Source organism: Melospiza georgiana, chromosome 3 (genome assembly GCF_028018845.1).
Source record: "Melospiza georgiana isolate bMelGeo1 chromosome 3, bMelGeo1.pri, whole genome shotgun sequence".
Taxonomy (NCBI): Eukaryota; Metazoa; Chordata; class Aves; order Passeriformes; family Passerellidae; genus Melospiza; species Melospiza georgiana.
In genome coordinates, this window is record NC_080432.1 from 48179585 (window position 1) to 48198340 (window position 18756).

At 38.9% G+C, this 18756-nt stretch overlaps 1 protein-coding gene across 1 annotated transcript in view; it reads left to right on the top strand.

Annotated features, from left to right (window-relative positions):
- CRIM1 (cysteine rich transmembrane BMP regulator 1) overlaps positions 1 to 18756 on the top strand; it is a 174367-nt gene that overhangs the window by 12447 nt on the left and 143164 nt on the right. Inside the window, exon 2 of the mRNA XM_058021151.1 lies at positions 2210 to 2383. Coding sequence (XP_057877134.1) covers positions 2210 to 2383 — 174 coding nt within the window. The remainder of the gene's footprint in view (positions 1 to 2209; positions 2384 to 18756) is intronic.

An 18756-nucleotide genomic window follows, 5' to 3' on the forward strand; every position in this document is an offset into this window, starting at 1 on the left:
TATTATTGTTCTCCAAATTCTCAGGGTTTTTTGTTGTTTTTTTTTTTTTTTTTTTTTTTTTTTTTTTTTTGCCTTCTGTATGCATGGCCTCATCACAATGAGAGTGTCCTAAGCATTACAGGAGAGGCATCTTCCTTTGAAAAATTTTAATCGTTTCTCTTCAGGAACTTCTGTGCTTCCTTTGACTTTCATTGATACAGCTGCTGTATTGGATGATAGGTTAACCTAAGGAAAAAATTACTTCCTGGGGTTACTGACTACTCTTCCCTTGCTATTTTTATGGAGAAGAGCCATGAGGTTCCCATGGAAATTCCCATCTTCACATCTAAAATGGACTTTGTTGTTTATCAGTGTTTTTGTCAGCAGGGTACCTTGCCAGCTCATAATAGAAAGCAAGGATTTTGTTGTACAGGGAGAAGTATACTGGTGAGAATCTGCTGTGGCACTTCCTGTAGGTCATGTACAGTACTGAACTAGTAAACAGCTCTGTCTAAATACTTTTTTTTTTCCCCCCCCAAAACAGGAAAAACTTCAGGTTAGCGGATATTCTACATATTTCTATGAGTGGAAAGAATTTTCTTACCAACCTCAGCATGTATGTGCATGTACTGTTATTTACTGTTAGTTTTTAGGCTTCTGTTGAGCATCAGACTACTGAATGACAGTTTTGTATTGGCTGTGGCCTCTCATACTGGATATGGAGAACAGCCTCTGATAACCCCAACAACAAGAGGAAACCCACCATGCATAACTGTAAGATACTTTAACTTTTTTGAAGTGCTTTTTGTCAGGATCTGTATTGGAAACTTGCTTGTTGATAGTAAATAAAATTGAACTATTTAGAATGCACAATGTGAGTGCTGCTGTTGAATGTAAGGAAACAAAGATTAAAAATATCTATTTTTTCTTTTTGTCATTAGTAGAAATCAGTGGACTCTGTGCAACTGTTTTGTAGCACTTAATTTTCCAAGCTTGTCTATCTATAAAACATCTGGCATTCTGTAGCAAAGAATACCTGATGTCTAGTTTAGTTTCTTCAGTCTTGCTTAAACAGGTATGTGATAGGACAAGGGGGAATGGTTTAAAACTGAAAGAGAATAGGCTTAGATTTGATTTTGGGAAGAAATTCTGTACTGTGGGGGTGGTGATGCACTGGAACAGGTTGCCCAGAGAAGTTGTAGATGCCCTGGAAGTGTTCAAGGCCAGACTGAATGGAGTTTTGACCACTGAGGTCTAAGTGGAAGGTGTCCCTATCCATGCAGGGTGGTTGGAACTGGATGGTTTTGAAGGTCTCTTCAAATCCAGGATGTTCTATTTTTCTATCTTGATTAATCTTCTGACTCATGGGATATTGCTGTATGTGTACTTGACCTAAGAAAACGGAGATATTGTAGGACTGGTAATCTTTTGGAATTCTGGATTGACTGGATTTGTATTTCTTTCTGGAGGGAAAAAAAAAAATCTTGTTGCATGTGGCCTCCTGAAAGGAAGATGGGCAGTTACAACTGGAACACCAGTTACACACATTCGACAGGACTGATTCAAAAGGAACAGAATTATTTAGAGAGACAGAGACTCATCCTGGTCCCTCTATCCATAGACCCTTGACAGCAAAGAATGCAATGTGCTTGATCAATTCTCCAGGAATATGTCTGATAATTGAGAACTGCTGGAAAACTCATTTTTGGTCATATAATGGAATCAGAGGTCTGGCATCTTGCAGCTTTTCTGTAATAAAAAGTTATCTCCATGGAGTGAATTCTGTGTGATGCATTTTTTAATCATCTTTTAAAATGCTGGCTTTCTGACTCAATTTTGACTTCTGTAACAGCTGCAGATTCTGTACAATGCTCTCACTTCCATTATAAATATAACTTCAGCTATCTGCAAAAGTTATTTCTGTTAGAATAGCACTCATTTGTACTACAGCTATGCGTATTCCTGAGATGACATAGTTTTTCATACAGATGGAAGTAAACAATGCCAGTTTCTTTAGCAACATGGGCAGTAGAACAGCTGTGAGATATGGTGTTTGGGGTATTTGGCAAATCCCACTTTTGGATTAGTCTGTTATTTTTTTAAATCTGTTATCTTCTCTTTAGCACTGTGTTGACCTTGAAGTGAATCCCACCCAACTCCAAAGCAGGTGAATATTACCTACTGCAGCTGAAATCCAATATGAGCAAGTTTGTTTGTTTCTTTCTTTTAGATGAAAACTGGGATGATGATCAGCTTCTTGGATTTGAACCATGCAATGAAAACCTTATAACAGGTTGTAACATAATCAACGGGAAGTGCGAATGTGACACCATTCGGACCTGTAATAATCCATTTGAGTTTCCAAGCCGGGATACTTGTCTGTCGGCCTTGAAAAGGATTGAAGGTAAGCCCCTGTTTTCAGTATTTCAGAGTTAGAAACTTTTTCTGTGCAGTGGGTTAAAAACTAGAGTGTAATATATGTTTAAGGATGACTTGTGTAGTTTCAGATCCCTCTGGTCTTCTACATGTCAAAAAACAGGTCTGTGTTTTAGAGGAAGATAGTACTTCATAAGCTTCTTATTCTAAATGCTTAAGTTTAAGATGGGGAAAAAACATGCTTTGTGTGCTATGATGTTTGCAGATTTTAAGGCTAAACAATTCTGTTTGTAGTTTGTGGTAGCTACATTTGCTTATCTTCAGCTGCAAAGCCGTGTGGAATACCCTTTAGATGTGTTGATGTGACTGAATAAACACATTAAACACAAACATGGATTGTAAGAGTAAAGACCTAGTAAAATAGTTACTGATTATACTTATATCTTTTATTATATGAATGTGTGAATTGCTATTTTCTTTAAGTTTACATGGTGTTACATTACCTTACTGTTCGTATTTTACAGTTCCTATATTCCTCTGATTAGATTTGTATTAGGCCCCATATGTTTATGCTTGTGCATACTTCCATATTTGTTTTGCTTTTTTTTCTTTTTGTTGTTTATGGTCAAACTGGAAATGAGTTGGCTAAAATATATTCAGTTGGATTTAAATTTACATGGTGTATTTCTGGATTGTTCTGAACAGCAATTAAAGGAGTGATCTTGAACCATTTTTTATGATGCTGTAATTACTGTTTATTCTCCAAAGTGTTCAAGAACATGCAGAAGTTGATTAGTGGTGCAGACCTGCTTAATTAGACTACTTTGGAAGAAGTTAATGTATTTTAAGGCTACTGACCATATTTAAATTAGGGGGATCTTATACTTAAGGAAGTGTGATGTGATGTCATCTGTTGTACTTCATTTGTGTTAAGAAAATTGGTTTTGTGCTACATACTTTAGATAAGGAGATGTTATGAGAAACTGAAGAAATATACTCAGGATTGTTGGTCATGGTGTTGCTTACTAAAGGCGTACAAGTGCTTAGTCTGGGATTTTTGTGGGTTTTTTTCCTTATGTAACTCTAGGAAGAGTAGAGGCAGAACCTTTGGTCTGTTGGTGTGATAGTGGGCAATAGTATGTATGGATTCTTCAGTCTTACCCTTCTCTTTTCACTTGTGAATATGTAACTAAGTCTGTAGTATTTCAGCAGGACTCTGCTGGCATGGCAGCTCGTCGTGTACTTGCTGTGGGTTGTCTTTTTGTACTTTGCAGCCTTGGAAGAAATGGACTTAGCTTGTAGAATAGCACAGCTGAAGCAGGTTGATTCTGAGTCACTTGCTTTCAGCAATCTTTTTTTCAGCTAAATTTTCATTTAAAAAAAACAGCATTTCATAATTATACATGAGGTGACAATATTCTGCATGTAAACTGACTGGTATAAGAGCTGTGGTGCAGTTATTTTTTTCAGAGGTGTAATTTTATTCTTTTTCCCCTCTGTTTTATTTCTTTGTGGAGTGGGGAAGGTGTTCTTCCAAAGCCTCAGACTGTGGGGCACCAGTAGAAGTGTTTAGGGCCTGTTGACTTTTTAATTTTTCACAGTTGGAAAGGATGGCTGATGCAAGTGTTGAAGCAACAGCGGTACCTTTAAATAACAGAAGTCTGGCAGTTACAACTTGAGTGTTAAAACAGTCCAGCTTTTACTCCTAAGAATGTGCATTTGCATCCTCAGACTATCAAACTGTACCACTGAGGGATGTTGGAAGGTAAATACCTTTGTATTTACTAATAGACATGCAGATGTCAGAATGTAATTTTGATTTCTGCATTTTACAGATATTGTCTGTGAAATTTGCCTACTGGATTTTGCCCTGTAAATGTTTATTCCCTCTTTCTCTGGCTAGGATTGGTAATTGAATGCTAACTGCTAATGGAGGTCGTTTCTTTAAATGCATTAGTTCTTGTTTTGGTAATTAAAACCAAAGTAATGCTTCATCCTGTACCTAAGCTAACGGAAAAGAAGAATAACTTTTTTCCACTGGTGCTTGCCACGTCCCTGTTTGCTAAGCCAGCCAAGTCTCTTAGGTAAAATGGAATAGACACTTTGGTGTGTCTGAGCCAGTATTTGCTGCTTGACTATTTCAGGTTTTCAGATTTTAATAGTCTGAAAATAGAATTCAGCCACTAGGAAAGTCCACCTGAAACATGGCTTAGGTAGCACACAAACCAGAGGGGTCTATGAGCATGTTAAAATAGAGAAATCTTTCCGTTTTTATAAGGCAAGCTAAATCTTAAAGTGTAGTGTCATGTAAAAAGGGATGATTCATAAGATCTGTTAAATATGTCAAATTAAGATTTTCCTGAAATCCAAAGTACTAATGTATACTTCACTCTTTTGGCTTGTCTGTTAAAGATAATAGCAGGAAGATTTGAAACTAGTAATTTAAACCTTTAAATACTCTAATAGAATCTGTTGCCATGGAAAGTGGGACTAAGGGAGGGTAGTCTAACTTCTATCTCCTCACCACACTTTACATGGATAATTAAATACACAGTGTGATTAAAAAGACAAGTTGAATACCTGAGTGATGGATACACCATAATAAGAGTTTCTGAAGAAAACTGCCCAGCTTGCTGCAAGCCTGCAGATAAGGAATCTGTTGCATAGATACAACCTGACAAGTAACAAACAGTGAACTTAAATCTGGAATCCCATTTCCATATGGGAATGTGCTAAGGGATTGAGGCTTTTGCATGTACTTCATTTTCTTGTGCCTTTTTCTGCTAGTCCCTTCACTTTCAAGAGCCTTTTCAGTCATCTTCCTTCTTTATCTAGTTTGTCTTACACTTCAGCTTTTCAGCTTGTGTGTGGTCTTCACCTCCGGGCTTGATGTCAATTCTAGCTTTCTTACTCTGCTAACCCAAAGTTTTCTCATGTTAGCTTCGTGTAGGATCTTTCTTTTCCTATTGGCTCGGGTTCTGCCTGCCTCCCTGGGCTCCTCATATTTCATTCCAGCTTCACCTCTCTCTATCCCTTTCTTTTCCTACCTATTTAATTCTGTTTGTATCCCGGTTCACTTAAAACAACTTCTATCCCTCCTTCCCAAAATGAGGTCACCTGGGCTCTAATGTCACGTTGCTCAGATGTCATTGACAGGCCCTAAAGCCATGTTCTTTATTTTGTCTCCCTGAGTGTTGCCCTACCCTGTACTGGGAAAGCCTCTAATGAGAAGAAATTAATCTCTACTCAATCAATCTCTACTCTTCCCAATGTCTACTGGGAAGAAAGTATGGCAAGGCTAAAGTGCAATCTCAAGTAATGCAAGTACTCAAGGCAGTCGTCTCCATCCCTTGCCCTTGTTTTCCTGGAAAACAGTAGGATTAGATACATTTGAAAGGATTGGTTTGCTCACAGAACTTGGTAGCCAAATGCTGTCTAATTTTAATGTAGAAATGCTGGAAATATTCAGAGAGTTCTTACTTTCACAGATTATATAGCATAAAGCACATTTATGCTTAGAGGCCTCCCAACTTCATCACAAGGCTTGAAGTGCCTGTTTCTCCACATGGACTATCAGTGATTTTTCATAGAGAAGGTTTGTATAGAGGTCATGAACCATCCTTCTGTGAGGAAATGCACACATTTGGGCCTAGAAAGAAACTGTCTGGAAAAGCTATTGCATGCCTGGTAGTAATAATAGATTACTGTGTCAGGGTATTTGGATTTGGTTTCATTTTTGTTATTGTTGTTTAAAATGCTTTTGGTTATTGTCCTGATGAGTGCCTGTTCTGATATGGTTCAGGAAATCCTGTGTTCTTGAGCTTGGAAAGATTGTTTCTATTCAGGAGCCTGCTAATGATGACAGCTTGGTTGAACCTGGACTGCTGGAGTGGACTGTGAAAAATATGGCCAGGGTGGAAAGTAGCAAGATGCCTTCTGTCTGAGTCGCAGTTAATGGACAGGAGACTTAATAAACTGTATCTGTGCATTCTTGCAGTCACAATTTGCAAAGAATTAGCTGCAGCCAGCACAAGAGAGTCAGTTCTTCAGACTTGGTGTGAGATGCTGGGGATGGGGGATGAGGAATTAAGATAAATCAAGATAAATTTGTAGGGCAGTGAGAGGAAGTAGCATGGAAAACTTGTAATGTAGTGCCTGTTCAGTTAGCTGAAAATCTAGGTTCAATGGCTGTATTCCAGTTCTGGGGTCTTCTGCTTTCTCTTCCTCTCTGCCTGACTGACACCAGTTCAGATAGCCCTATAGAGCTTTAAATGACAGGAACCTAAGGGTGTTTTTGGGCCTGCTCCTCCTCTACTAGAGTGGGCCTGAATCTGTGCACTTATGAGCTGCTGCTTCAGAGGCATCATCAGGCTCACTTCTTAATAGAAGTTCCCTGCTAGAACAGCCATCTCCTCTTCCCTCTGCAAAGTAAAGAGAGAGCTGGGGGTCAGTGCATCCAGTCTTTCACTAGGTGGGCTGTACATTAGGCTGGGTTTTCTTCACCTGATTAATAAAAACTTCAATCTGCAGGTTCTTTCAAAGAGTTTGCTTTGATAATGCCAGGTTGTGCTGTGACACAGAAAAACATGTTTTCCAGAGTGAGCATAAGTGCTATCAGTCACAGCAATGGTAGTAGTTTTGCCTCATAGCTTCAGTGTACACTTGAGCTGTAAGGAAAAACCAGTCAACTTCATCACCTCTACTGTATCCAAACCATAAGTAGTTTCCATGTCGACAATAAACTCAGGCTTTATTCAGAACAAATGTGAAGGATAAAATTTGTGCCTTTCCTAGTGAAAGATGTGATTAATGCTTTAGATTAATGAACTTCTTTCACTTCTGTCTCTGTCCCATGTAAAATGTGCTACTGATACTAAATTATTGAAACTGTTGTTTCAATAATTTAGTTTAAGTAACAGTTTTAGAATTGTTATTCAAATAACAGTTTAAGAATTGTTTCTTGGTTACCTGGCTTGCACCTTTCCAAGCTATTCACTGCTGTCCTTCATAGGTGAAAGGCAAATGCCTTTTAAGTTGCTGGTATCTATTAAGCTGGCTTATTGCAACACACTCCTTGCATTCCATTATTTTTTACATGTAACTGAATAACTTTATCCTGACAAATGTTGCAATACCTGTTAGACCAGTCCTGGAATAACAAATATGAGAAGGTAATTTTATTCTGAATGCTTGTTTGGTTGTTGTTAAGTTTGATTTTGTGTAAAACTTCACCTGTGTGGTCTTAATGGCTTTATTGAAAAAATAGAAGGGAATAGATCCAGCTTTATGCTGTATTATCAAGCAAAGAGTGGAGCGAAATACTTTCAGATGTGCTTAATCTGATATATTTTCCACTCCCCTTGCACAACAGTTAACGTATGTTTTTGCTCAAATAACTGAACTTTGAAGGTTGGCATGTATTTGCAGTAAGGAATGCAGTTGTGGCAGAGATCCAGATTTTATCCGTGAACATGCTTGTGAGAGCCAAGTAGGTGCATTTGAAGGCAAAATTTCGCATGAACACAGAGAAAACCAGCAGTGTAGCTTTTGGGCTTTTTTACTGAATTCATAGAGATAGAAGGGAAAAACGCATTTGATATGGAAATAATACTAATACAAATACTAATACAAACTTCAATATACAAAGCAATTTTCCAGAACAAAAAAGGAAGAGATCTTGATCATTAACTCAATAAGAGGGTTCTGTGACAGTGACACATCTGGCAGTGCAGTTGCTTTCACAGCATGACAGTGCAGCCTCTCATTTGCAGGACTTGTCACTTTTTCCTGACTCTAGTTCCTCAGAGAACTGTTCCCTGATCAAGGAAGTATGATCTTTTTAGCCAATATATTGACTATTTTGGCATGTCCTGTATTTTAAGGCAAGGTATCACACAGACAAAATCTATGCCATGAGATTTCAAGCTAACCAGAGGAAAATCTTGTACAAGTTTCAGAAAGATATCAAAAGGGAAACCTGGCTTTCATATTTCTGTATGATGTGGCTGGATACCTAATTTTAGGCTTAATTAGATTATGAATAATGCAGTTTGTATTAACAGGGAAAAAGCTGCATTGCAGGAACTGTTAGGATGTTAGGAGAAAAAATTGAATATAGAACACAAAACTGAGCAGCTGGTTAAAAAACCCTGAAGTGTTACTACTGCAAAAATTGTTTGCAATTATTTTGTTATAATTCAAATATTTTCTCTTTTTCCTTGCCATTTTATGTAACTGTGTGGTGTTTTTGCAGTTGAGCTTATTGCCTTGCTGTGCTGCACTTGCTCATGTGAGCTGCTGTACAGATGCCATGCCTGCTTTTCTACATCTGTGTCCTCAGGCATGTAGTGCATATGGAGAGCGCTGGATCTTCTATTTGTGACACTTCAGTTTCCTTCAAACTTGGCAGATTTTGAGATGGCTGAGGACAGAAGTGTAACCTTGTACTGTGCTGGCCCTGGGATAGAACTGAGGGACAAATGCCTCCTACAAAGCCAGCAGTCAGATGTAATGGTCAAAGCAGGCTTGTTCCTAGAGACAAAGGAGCATTCTTCTTGCTTTTTTCTGCTTCAAATGCTTACCTGCATTCACCTGAAACTGAATACAAGATAACTGATCATACCTGGATCTTCTATGAGACTAGGAAAAAACAGGGCAGGGATCTTGCAGCTGGTCGGATCTCGTGCTGGATAAATTCTGTGCCTCCCAAAAGCTCTTTTCCATGTTGGCAACTAGGCTGTGCTTGAAGTGTGTCCGCTTTAACTGTAGTGGCAAGCTATAGGTTTAAATGAATGCTTGACCTTACTTCTGTTCAAGTTGAGGGAGAGAGTGAAAATAGAGCAGGTGACTTTCAGCAGAACGCTTCCAGATGCAGTGTTGATTTTAACGATTGAAAGTTAGCTACACGTGACAGAAGAGACCTGAGCAAAGATCTCAAATTGAATGGTGTGTAAACATTAGGTTAATGTTGTGTAGTAGCAGGAAGCTATATTCCTGTGGCTGGGTCACAGGTCTTGTTTTGACAGGGCAAGTCTTGTTTGGATATATGTGGCATTGATGCTGACAGAGATAACTGAGTGTTGAATGAATGCATGCAGTGATAGTGGTATCAGTGACATACTGGTCAATATGACAATTTTAGTACAGTGGCTATGTCTTTATAAATAATAAGAAACAGTTTATTGTAAATTGACCTTTTTTTTTTCTGTTGGATCACTTCCAGTAACTTCACAGTTGTCTCTTTAAATGAATGATATACCAATATTTTGTGATTCTGAACAGTTGTATGGTATGGGACAAACTATTTTAGCCCTTTGTCTCCGAATTTAGGCCTTGAAGTTGCTGTTGTGGTGTTTTCTAAATAAAACAAACATTATGCCACTTCCATATCATCAGACTGATTTTTCTTGTTAATAGAATGAAGCATCACCAGCAAAGTGTTTGTGTCCAAGATGTACGTATGGGGACTTGAATTGAAGCAAGATCCTTTGTACCAGTTGGCTTTTAGGGAAACTTTGGTTTTAAATGTGAAGCCTGACCTTGAGATTGTTTGGATTTTCTTTTGAGAAAGCCATTCAAAGACTTTCTTAGCTCTAATGATGATAAAAAAGAGATTTACCCATTCCTGAATTTCTGCATATGTTCTCTTCCCTGTTGTTTTAGATTCCCTCAAGTGTTCTATATTCCCAGTATTTTTAAATTATAGCTGTTCAAGTTCTTGGAAACTTCCTTTTTCATTCAACAACTTACATAGTTTGTCTAGAATCAGGTGTTATGTAAATTCTGCCTTTCTGTCCAGAGAGGTAAATATTTCACTAACTCTTGGCTTCAGTAAGGAACAGAAAAAATTGTACTTTTGTATGTTTTAGACATGTAAAAATTGTTGTCATAGTGACAAACCACTCTACATAATTTAAGGTGCTAGAATTTAAATGGCTTGTCAGATATACATGCCAAAATTGCAGCTTCTATAAATGACTGCGCTAATAATGTTAAATGTTGAACATTTTTGGCTCTAGCATATAACTTTAGAAGGATAAAGAAAATACTCTTTTGATTTAAGACAAATATAAAAAGACCCCAAGCCCCAAACTGAAGACTTAAATCTGCTTTTGACCCCTGGTTAGGAGGTGCAGTCATACACAGCAGCAGAGGAAATGCTTGACATTCTCATCATGTGAGCTGGGGCTTCCAATCCTTTTGGCACACTTATATGAGTATGTCTGAGGTCTTTCTTTGCAGTTGTCATGTCAGGCTTCTTGTAGGCATAAACAGGGAGTAGAGTAATGCCAAAACCAATATGTTTCATCTTTCTGCTTTGGATCTTTCCATAGTTTGTATTTATTGCTTTATGGGAGTTTTGAACACAAGTTGCTAAATTCTTGTTCATGTTTAGAAGTCAGGATAGAATACTAGTATCAAGATTTTACAACTTGAGAAGCAGTATACTTTTTTTAAAAGCTAATCTGGATGCTTCTGAAGAAAACCACTTCAAACATCCAAAATGGTTTAACAAACTTGTGACTGATATACCATACTACAATGATGGATAGAAAACAAGATGTAAAGTGTGTTAAACAAAATGTTCTAATTACTGTGCTGCTGTATTTTGTGGGCAGTGTGGGTATTCTTTACCTGGGTAGATCACATGTGACAGAAAGCTAAAATAGCAGTCTTGATGCTGTTGCTTTTCAGTAGTCTTGCACTTCATACTGCCATCTCAGCTGCAGAGTTAAGGCTCATACTTCAGTCTGTGACATCATGCTGAGCATCAGGTCCTTACCATGATGCATGCCGCTGCGCTCAGCTGCCAGCCTGCAGTAACTGGATACCTTCTGCTGGGGCTTTGGATGTCCTTCAATGTAGGGATACTGGGTAGGAAAACAAACCCCTTGAGCCTGGAGCTCATCTGCTAGAGCTGAAGAGCTGTTGGGAGTTAAATGCTGTCAGTCTCCTTGAGCTGGATCTCTCCCTGAACAAGATGATGGCAGCTGCCAAGTCATGAGTAAGAACAGATTAAGGCAGGACTCCTCATCCCAGCTTTACTAGAAACTGGAAACTCCGAGCAAGCCAAGCAAGATCAAAGTGCAGTGTGTGTGTTTGGAGGTGGGGAGGAGGGGAAAATGAAAAGAGAAAAAAATACCCATCTTTTTTTCTCCTGACATCTCCTCCTAGTAGTGGAGAGTTAAATTGCCTAACAGATCAGCATGCTAGTGCTGTTTGTTGTGTAACCTTAGATGTGTTAAGCAAGAAACTGGGTGTTCCAGGACAGTGGATATTTGGGAAAGCATACAGGTAACCATGGGTGGATGGGACTCAGATCCTGGCTCAAGGGCTGTACCTGGGTAGCAGGGACATTGCAAAGAAACGTGTGATCTGACTGGTTCACTGGTAGGTCTGAATCTCTTACAAAACTTGATATACATTACACCTAATGAATGAGTCTGAGGCATGGTAGAAAATGAGGAGAAGAGGAAAAGGTTGTCATTTTCAACATGTAAAGTCTACTGTTTTAGAACTTTTCATTACTGCATAAAGTTATTCTAACTTTAGCAAGATTTTTGTTTTCTAGATATGTGTTTGCTTAGTCTTTTCCAAAACTCTGAGGGGTGTTACTGAAATTCCTAAACCAGGTCTGTAGGAGCTAGCATCATATAAAGGAATGTTATCTATTGGTACTGCCTAAAAATGGTTTACTCTCTCCTTTGCTGTTGTCTGAGCAGGACAATGCTCAGACATTCATGCTCAGACATGCTTCATTCTATTACAAAGACTCTGGCTAACCTAGTTAACAGTCCTTTATGTGGATTGTCCTGTATAGGGAACTGTGCCTTACTGCTGTGTTCTGCAGGTTCCTTACACTGCAGAAGAGTTTTGACAGATCTGTTCAGTATTGATGTGAAGTGAGATTAAGTGAAACTTGAAAACTGAGTTGAAGCTGTAACTTCACCATAACACATCCTTAACTTCTTTTTAATGACACTCTAGCATTCCATTACTCTGAGTAGCTGTCCTACCTGCAGACCAGGGCATGAGTGCTCATTGTAAGAAAGTTCCACACTTTCTGTAAGCCACCACTAGTTTGGTTCAGGAGGCTGCAGACAGAAGTGGTTGTGTCTGACATTGAGTTTACTGAGTCCTGCATTTGTGAAGCATTGATTGCCAGTGTTCTCATTCCAATAATCTTTCTTCTCACTTGTGGGGACTATTGCTGTAAGAACTACTAGCTCATTGAGAAGGGAAAGAGTGCTTTCCTTTCTAGCAGAAGTCTAATCTGTCTTTACAAAAAACTCATCACTATGTGATCAAACATGGTTTCACATCACGTCACTCACACACCTCTTTCCATCACTGTGGTAGTTCTTACTTGCATGATAGTTTACATAACTAAAATTCAAATCTGTGGAATATGGAGCAAGAAATAAAACTTACTGATATCTTATTTTCTCATAAAAGCCCAGTGGAAATCTGTGAATCATTGCCTGGTCTTCAGGATTAACTCACCTGTGAACCCTTTGTGGAAGAACTTCCCTTTTTTTTTTTTTTTTTTTTTTTTCTTCTCTCTTTTCTTCCCACCTCTTAAGGGCAAAAATTTTCATAGGCTACATACAGTTAAGGAGCTTACTGGGGAGTACAAGGATTGCTATGGAGTTGGAGGAAAAACTAGAGAAGGCAAAAGAAACTTGTCAAAAGGATAAGACAGCTGTATCATGTTTGTGATTCTGCTTATGTTTTAGGGCTTGGGGGTTTTGTCCTTTTTGTTTTGTATCATGATGGTTTGTTTTCTTTTGCTTAGTGAGGGTCTTTGTTGTTCTTTGGGGTTTGTTAGTTTGGTTTTCTGGACTGAAGCTAATATACCTCAAGCTATCTGTTATTTACTAAGGTATGTGTTGTGGATACAGACCAGAAGACCTCATGGTGTTCCAGGCTTACAAAAGTTGGCAAATAATAGCTGAAACCTACAGTAACTGTAAGGTATAGCCTAATAAGAATATGGCATCACTTTAAATTTCTTTGTCAGTTTTCCCACTGAAGAAGCATAACTGTCTCAAATTAAAAGAATTTGTTACCTGGCTACATCTGTGTGAAGTGTGTTCTCTGAATGTGCCTTTGATAAGGTTTCTTTTCTTAAAAATAAATAAAAAACTAGCAAGCTACTCTGTGCCTTGTAGTCCGGTGGTTTTGACCCATCCTGACTAAGTTGAATGAATTGATACTTCCTTTCTCATCCGTGTTTTGTGTAAACAAAGACTGACCTAGTTTAGGCATTAAAATGCTTCTGGCTTTGAATCCCAAGTGGAAAAGGGGGCTTTTGAGTTTATTGACTGGTGAAAAAGGGGATTTCTGCTGCCTCTTGCCTTAAGGAGTTCATGTCTCTGCTCCTTTGTGTCCCTTCTCCCTGTTCCCTTGACATGACATGCTGTGTGTCCATGCTGTGACCTGGGGAGAGAAATCCCTGAAGCTATTGGGGCCAAGAAAGATTTTTTTTTTTTTAATTGACAAATTGTGATTCAGATGGTGTTGTGAAGAAATGAGGTTTTTATCATTCTGCTGCTTTTGCCTCTCAGTTTCTGCTTTTCCCTGTTTCCTGCTCATGGTTTCTTTTGAGATTTATTAGATTTGAACAATTTCAATGAATGGTAAGGACTTCAAAGATATTACTGCAAGTACTGAATATGGGCAGGTGACTGTGAGACTATACAGCAGGAAATCCACTTCAATATGAGGCAGCAGAGAATCTGGCAGCTGGAGGACTGATGAAGAGAAGTATACTATTACTATTTGAACAACTAGAAAAGCTTCAATTGAAACTCTCATCATCTTGTGTGCTACAGAATGCACTTCTGAAATGAAGCCACAGGGAACCAGGCTTAGTAATTTCAGTGCTAGTGAAGCTATGTGCTCTCTATTATGTCCACTGCTGTCAAATGCTTCCAGTAAAAAAAAAAAAAAGTAATAATAATATGGTAGATACAGTCATTTGAGGCTCTAGATGCCACTAGGTGGCAGAACCCCTGCATCTATTATGTGAATTTCTTTCTGTGCCTTCATCTCAATATATTGAAAATATTTTTCAGCTATTGTGTAATGAGACTAGACGTCAGTAAGGATGTTTACATGCTATCCTAATTGAGCTTATATTGGCTGCTGTTGTGGGAAACACGGAGGGCTTGCAACACACTCTTACCCTTACTTGTTGAGACTGCCTACCCCTTCTGAAAAGCCTGCTACTCAAAAAGCAGTTGCACTTAGATGTCAACACAACTCTTTCTGTTTTTTTGATTCTGTTGTTAATAGATTGGATACAAGGAGATGACAGTGGCATTTAAGAGGAATGCTTTGTAAAGAGTACAGTGGCAGGAACATGGAGATGCTAAATGGCTTGACCTGTGGTAGTGAGTTTTGAGTGTTGGAAGCTCAGTGTTTTGGAGTGACTCATTTCTGTTGGTGAGACTCTTGTAGCTGGGTAGTTATCAGCTGGGAAACAAATGCATCTTGAAGAATACCAGTTAATGATTCTTTTCAAGTAGTTCCTCTTCTCTTAGCGCTAGTCTTTGATTGCAATGTGCTTGTCATCCTTTCATTGTGGGAGATAATTTTAGCTTTGTTTTATAGTTGTTTTGACTTATAGAGCAGCTGGGATTGGGGCTGAAACCAGAACAGGAACAGGGCCATTGCCTGCCTCTATTTATTAGTAGAGGGCTATGTGGTTGTGGGTGTTGGGGAAAGGATAAATTCTGCAGTTATGTATGTTTACATGTATTAACTGGGGTACAGCCCTCATCTTGCATTAGGGGATGCAGTGCTACTAAGGCAAGAGAAATCCATATCCTCATGATCTACTCATAAGTAAGCCATCTCTTTTAATGAAGATATCCATGAGTGCATGCTTAGGAATGAATCTGATAAATACTGATTGATGAATCTAAAAGCAGTATGGGTCTGTTTCTTTTGGTGCTGGATTTTAGGAACATGACATAGATATTTCAGTTTGGAGTATTCAAACTGAAGTGTCAGATTTCAAAGCAATTTGATTATGGATTTCAAAAAGTATTAGAATGAACATTTAATCTCTAATCAATCTGTTAATTAGAATTAACACTGTGTAATACCTACTCAGCATTTTGTATACAGCTGATCCTGTGTTACATGAGAGAGGTTTTATTCAGATGTTTCTGACCACCTATAAAGAAATATGAAGGGATAACAGCTTACTCCATTTTTTGGGTAAATATTGGCTAGTTTATAACTTTATTTTGCTCTTCTGGAGTAATCACATGAAAGAGAATCACCTTTTGAATGTAGTGTCTTGGAGAAATTGTACAAGTCTCTTATTTCTCAGTGAGTTCAAATAGAAGTTTGCATGCAAATGGCCTTTTCCCACCTTAGTTTTCCTTCAGTGCTCCAGTCAGCTGTGCAAGTCTTCTTCACCTTTTTTAGTACATCCTGCTTCTGACTATCTCTTCTCCAGCTACCCTGCATCAAATCATTCCGTGCTTCTGGTGATCTTCCTGGGCATGCCCACATCTCATCAATACTTCATTCCTTCCTTCATTCTCTGTGGATCTGCTCTGAACAGCTGAATAAGAAATGCAAGTGCTGTTGCAGCCACTGTCCAGCTCTGCAGTACCACTTTGGGAATGTGGTAGGGATGTTTGTGAACTTGTGGTCTTGGTGGTGTTAGATGAAACTCTAGTTCCAATCTGGACAAGGTGGGTTTGGGTGGGTCTTTTTTGTTTAAGGAGGAGATTTTGGGCTGTCAGATTGCAGGCAGCATGGCATTTTTTGAAAAGCTCTTTATTTACACACATTTCTGGAGCTCATTTTTCTTCACAGCTCCTTTTAAAGTTACTAGTGTTTATTTCTTCTTGAAACGTGTATGGAAGTGTTGAAGGATGTACTGTGAGGGGAAGAAATTCAGCCAAAAAAGAGAGAAGTGTTCAGAAAGGTGCTACTTTGGCTCTCAGTCTCTTTATCATAGAAAGGTAAATTGAAATAACAACCCCAAATAGCAAAAAGTCATCTGTTTTTAATTTAAAAATATTTTAAAAAGCACACTATGCTGATAGAAATGCCTGAAGCATCTTGGTTTTTGAGAATTAGGGGTATAGTTTCTTTTGTATCCTGCTAATGTCATCAGCTCTGTATAATTTATACCTACAAACCAATACCATGGAGATCATTCAACGGGCTTTATTTGTGGTGTAACAGCCAGGGGTATGCCTTCCAAGTTATGCTCAAGTTATTGTTTTCCTGCATCATTTGTAGGAAAGATGGTGTTTCTTCAAAGTTTAAGGTTGGTTGTTATAAATTACATTAAGTTTTGTTTTTCCTACTTTTAAGTAGAACTTCAAAACTTTTGCATAGAAAGCAATCTTCCTTTCAGAAAGGAAGTTTGACTGTATGTTTTTCTGTGACATGTTGAAAATGGCTGGTCATTGCAACTTGAGAGCTCCAACACACAAGATCTGTGTAATGCCTGGTGGATCTTGCTACTGTCATTTGAGACTGTGTAAATGTAGCATACTGATCTGATGATGACAGCGAGTCTCTACTGAGCAGAGGAGCAGTGATGTCTGGAGGTAATATCCCAATTTTGTTGACCGTTTGGAAGTTGTGGTGATTCCTGATGAAGCTATTGCAGTGAGGTAGGGAGAAAATAAACTCCTTAAGCAGTTTTGGCAGACCAAAGATGCTGAAGAGTTCAGTGTTGGTGAAGGGGGTGACTGAAAGGAAACGTAGCAGGCATGTGGAAACACTGAAAATACTATTCCAAAGACGGCTGTGGAGCATGCATTAAGAACAGCACTATTAGAGATAAGGGTGTATATCTGTGCTGTTGATGAGACAATGGACATGATTTTCTGAAGATATTGAAGAGATGTTCCCCTTTGTGGTAGAGGTCCTGCATGGGGTCTTGATGGGATTTTGTTTAGAGAGAGAACTGGAAATGGACCGTGAGGGAAAATATCTTGCGTAACTCATCAGCCTTGGGTTATGGTAGACCTTATTTTGAAATACGTGTGAAACACTGTTTGATATCTGCCTATGAGATTGGGTGACACTCTTGAAAAGAGATTTGACTTTAAAACACTGTTTTGTCCTGATGTATGAGGTCATACTGAGGCTGTATGAGTGCAGTGAGCTTTATTTAGAAATTCCTGAAATGATAATGGTGATCCTTTTAGACTTCTGAAACAAGATGCAGAGAAGACTGGCAGTGCTTGTTTGAACGTCCAGATTGTGACTATGGTTTGAATGAATTTTCTGCTGACTTCTGCGTGAAGAAATATAATTTTATCCTTGCAGTTCATTTTTTGTTTTATGGTAGATATAATTGCTAGCTGGGATTGCAAATGTTTTAATTCTCCAGTGTAGCTTGATGTGGGATATCATTTTTCTACTGATTTGTGAGAGTGTCTGGGGAGTGATGCATTGCTCTGGTGTGTCTTGTGCCCCTTAGGGACCTCAGCGACCTTGGGCTGTTGGTTTCAGAGGGCTTCTGTGACTCTGCCTGGCCAAGAAGCTAGGCAGTAAGGTTCTCTGGAGACGTCACGCTGTGTTAAGTGAATTAGATTTGGACTGTGCAGCCAGTGGTTCTTACCAGCTCCAGCATGATCCTTTTTAGCAGGTGGATTAAGTCTATCAGCTCTGCAGTCCCTGGCTTCCATCAGTGTTGAGCCTGTGGATTCATTTGCACTGGAAAAGGTAAGTCCCTTAAAAGGGAATTTTCTTTGGAATAAAACCACCCCATCAAACCCAACATCACTTTCAGGTAGTTTTTGAAGAGGCAATTGTAAGAATTAGTGCTGTGTATTTAGCCTGTTATTACTAATGCTGCGCATGCCAAATGACCATAACTTGGAGCATAGCTTTTGTGTTTCTCAGTGTAACTTTTGGAGTCTGACAGAGTTCTGCTGGATCCAAGAGTGCTCAAGAGCAGTTCTGTGGCTCTTCCTTGTGTGGTCCTGTTTGGACAGGGTGGGACACAAATTACAGACTGCAGTTGCTGGCACTGAGCATCTGCAGAAGCTACTGAAGGATGTGCTCACTCATCCCACTCTGCAGTAGTGGGGCTGCTGCTGATCCAAAGAACTATGCAGGAACAAATGCACTGAGCAGGAGCCATGCCTTCCAAATGTTTTGAGGCATTCTTCTTGTGTGTGTGAAGGTGCTGACCTCTTTTCCAGAAGATTATGGTAGAATTACCATCTTTCAAGTGCAGTGAGTGGTTATTGCCTTCACTGCCCTGTTAAGACTTAGCAAAAGGAATGTTAAGCGTGCAAATGTTTGATCTGTGGAAAACATTAAGTATCTCTCAGGTACAGTCTGGTCATACAACTTTCTCTCTCGTTTAGAAGTTCATCAATGGATTGTGGTTTTTAATGTCCAAAAATAATG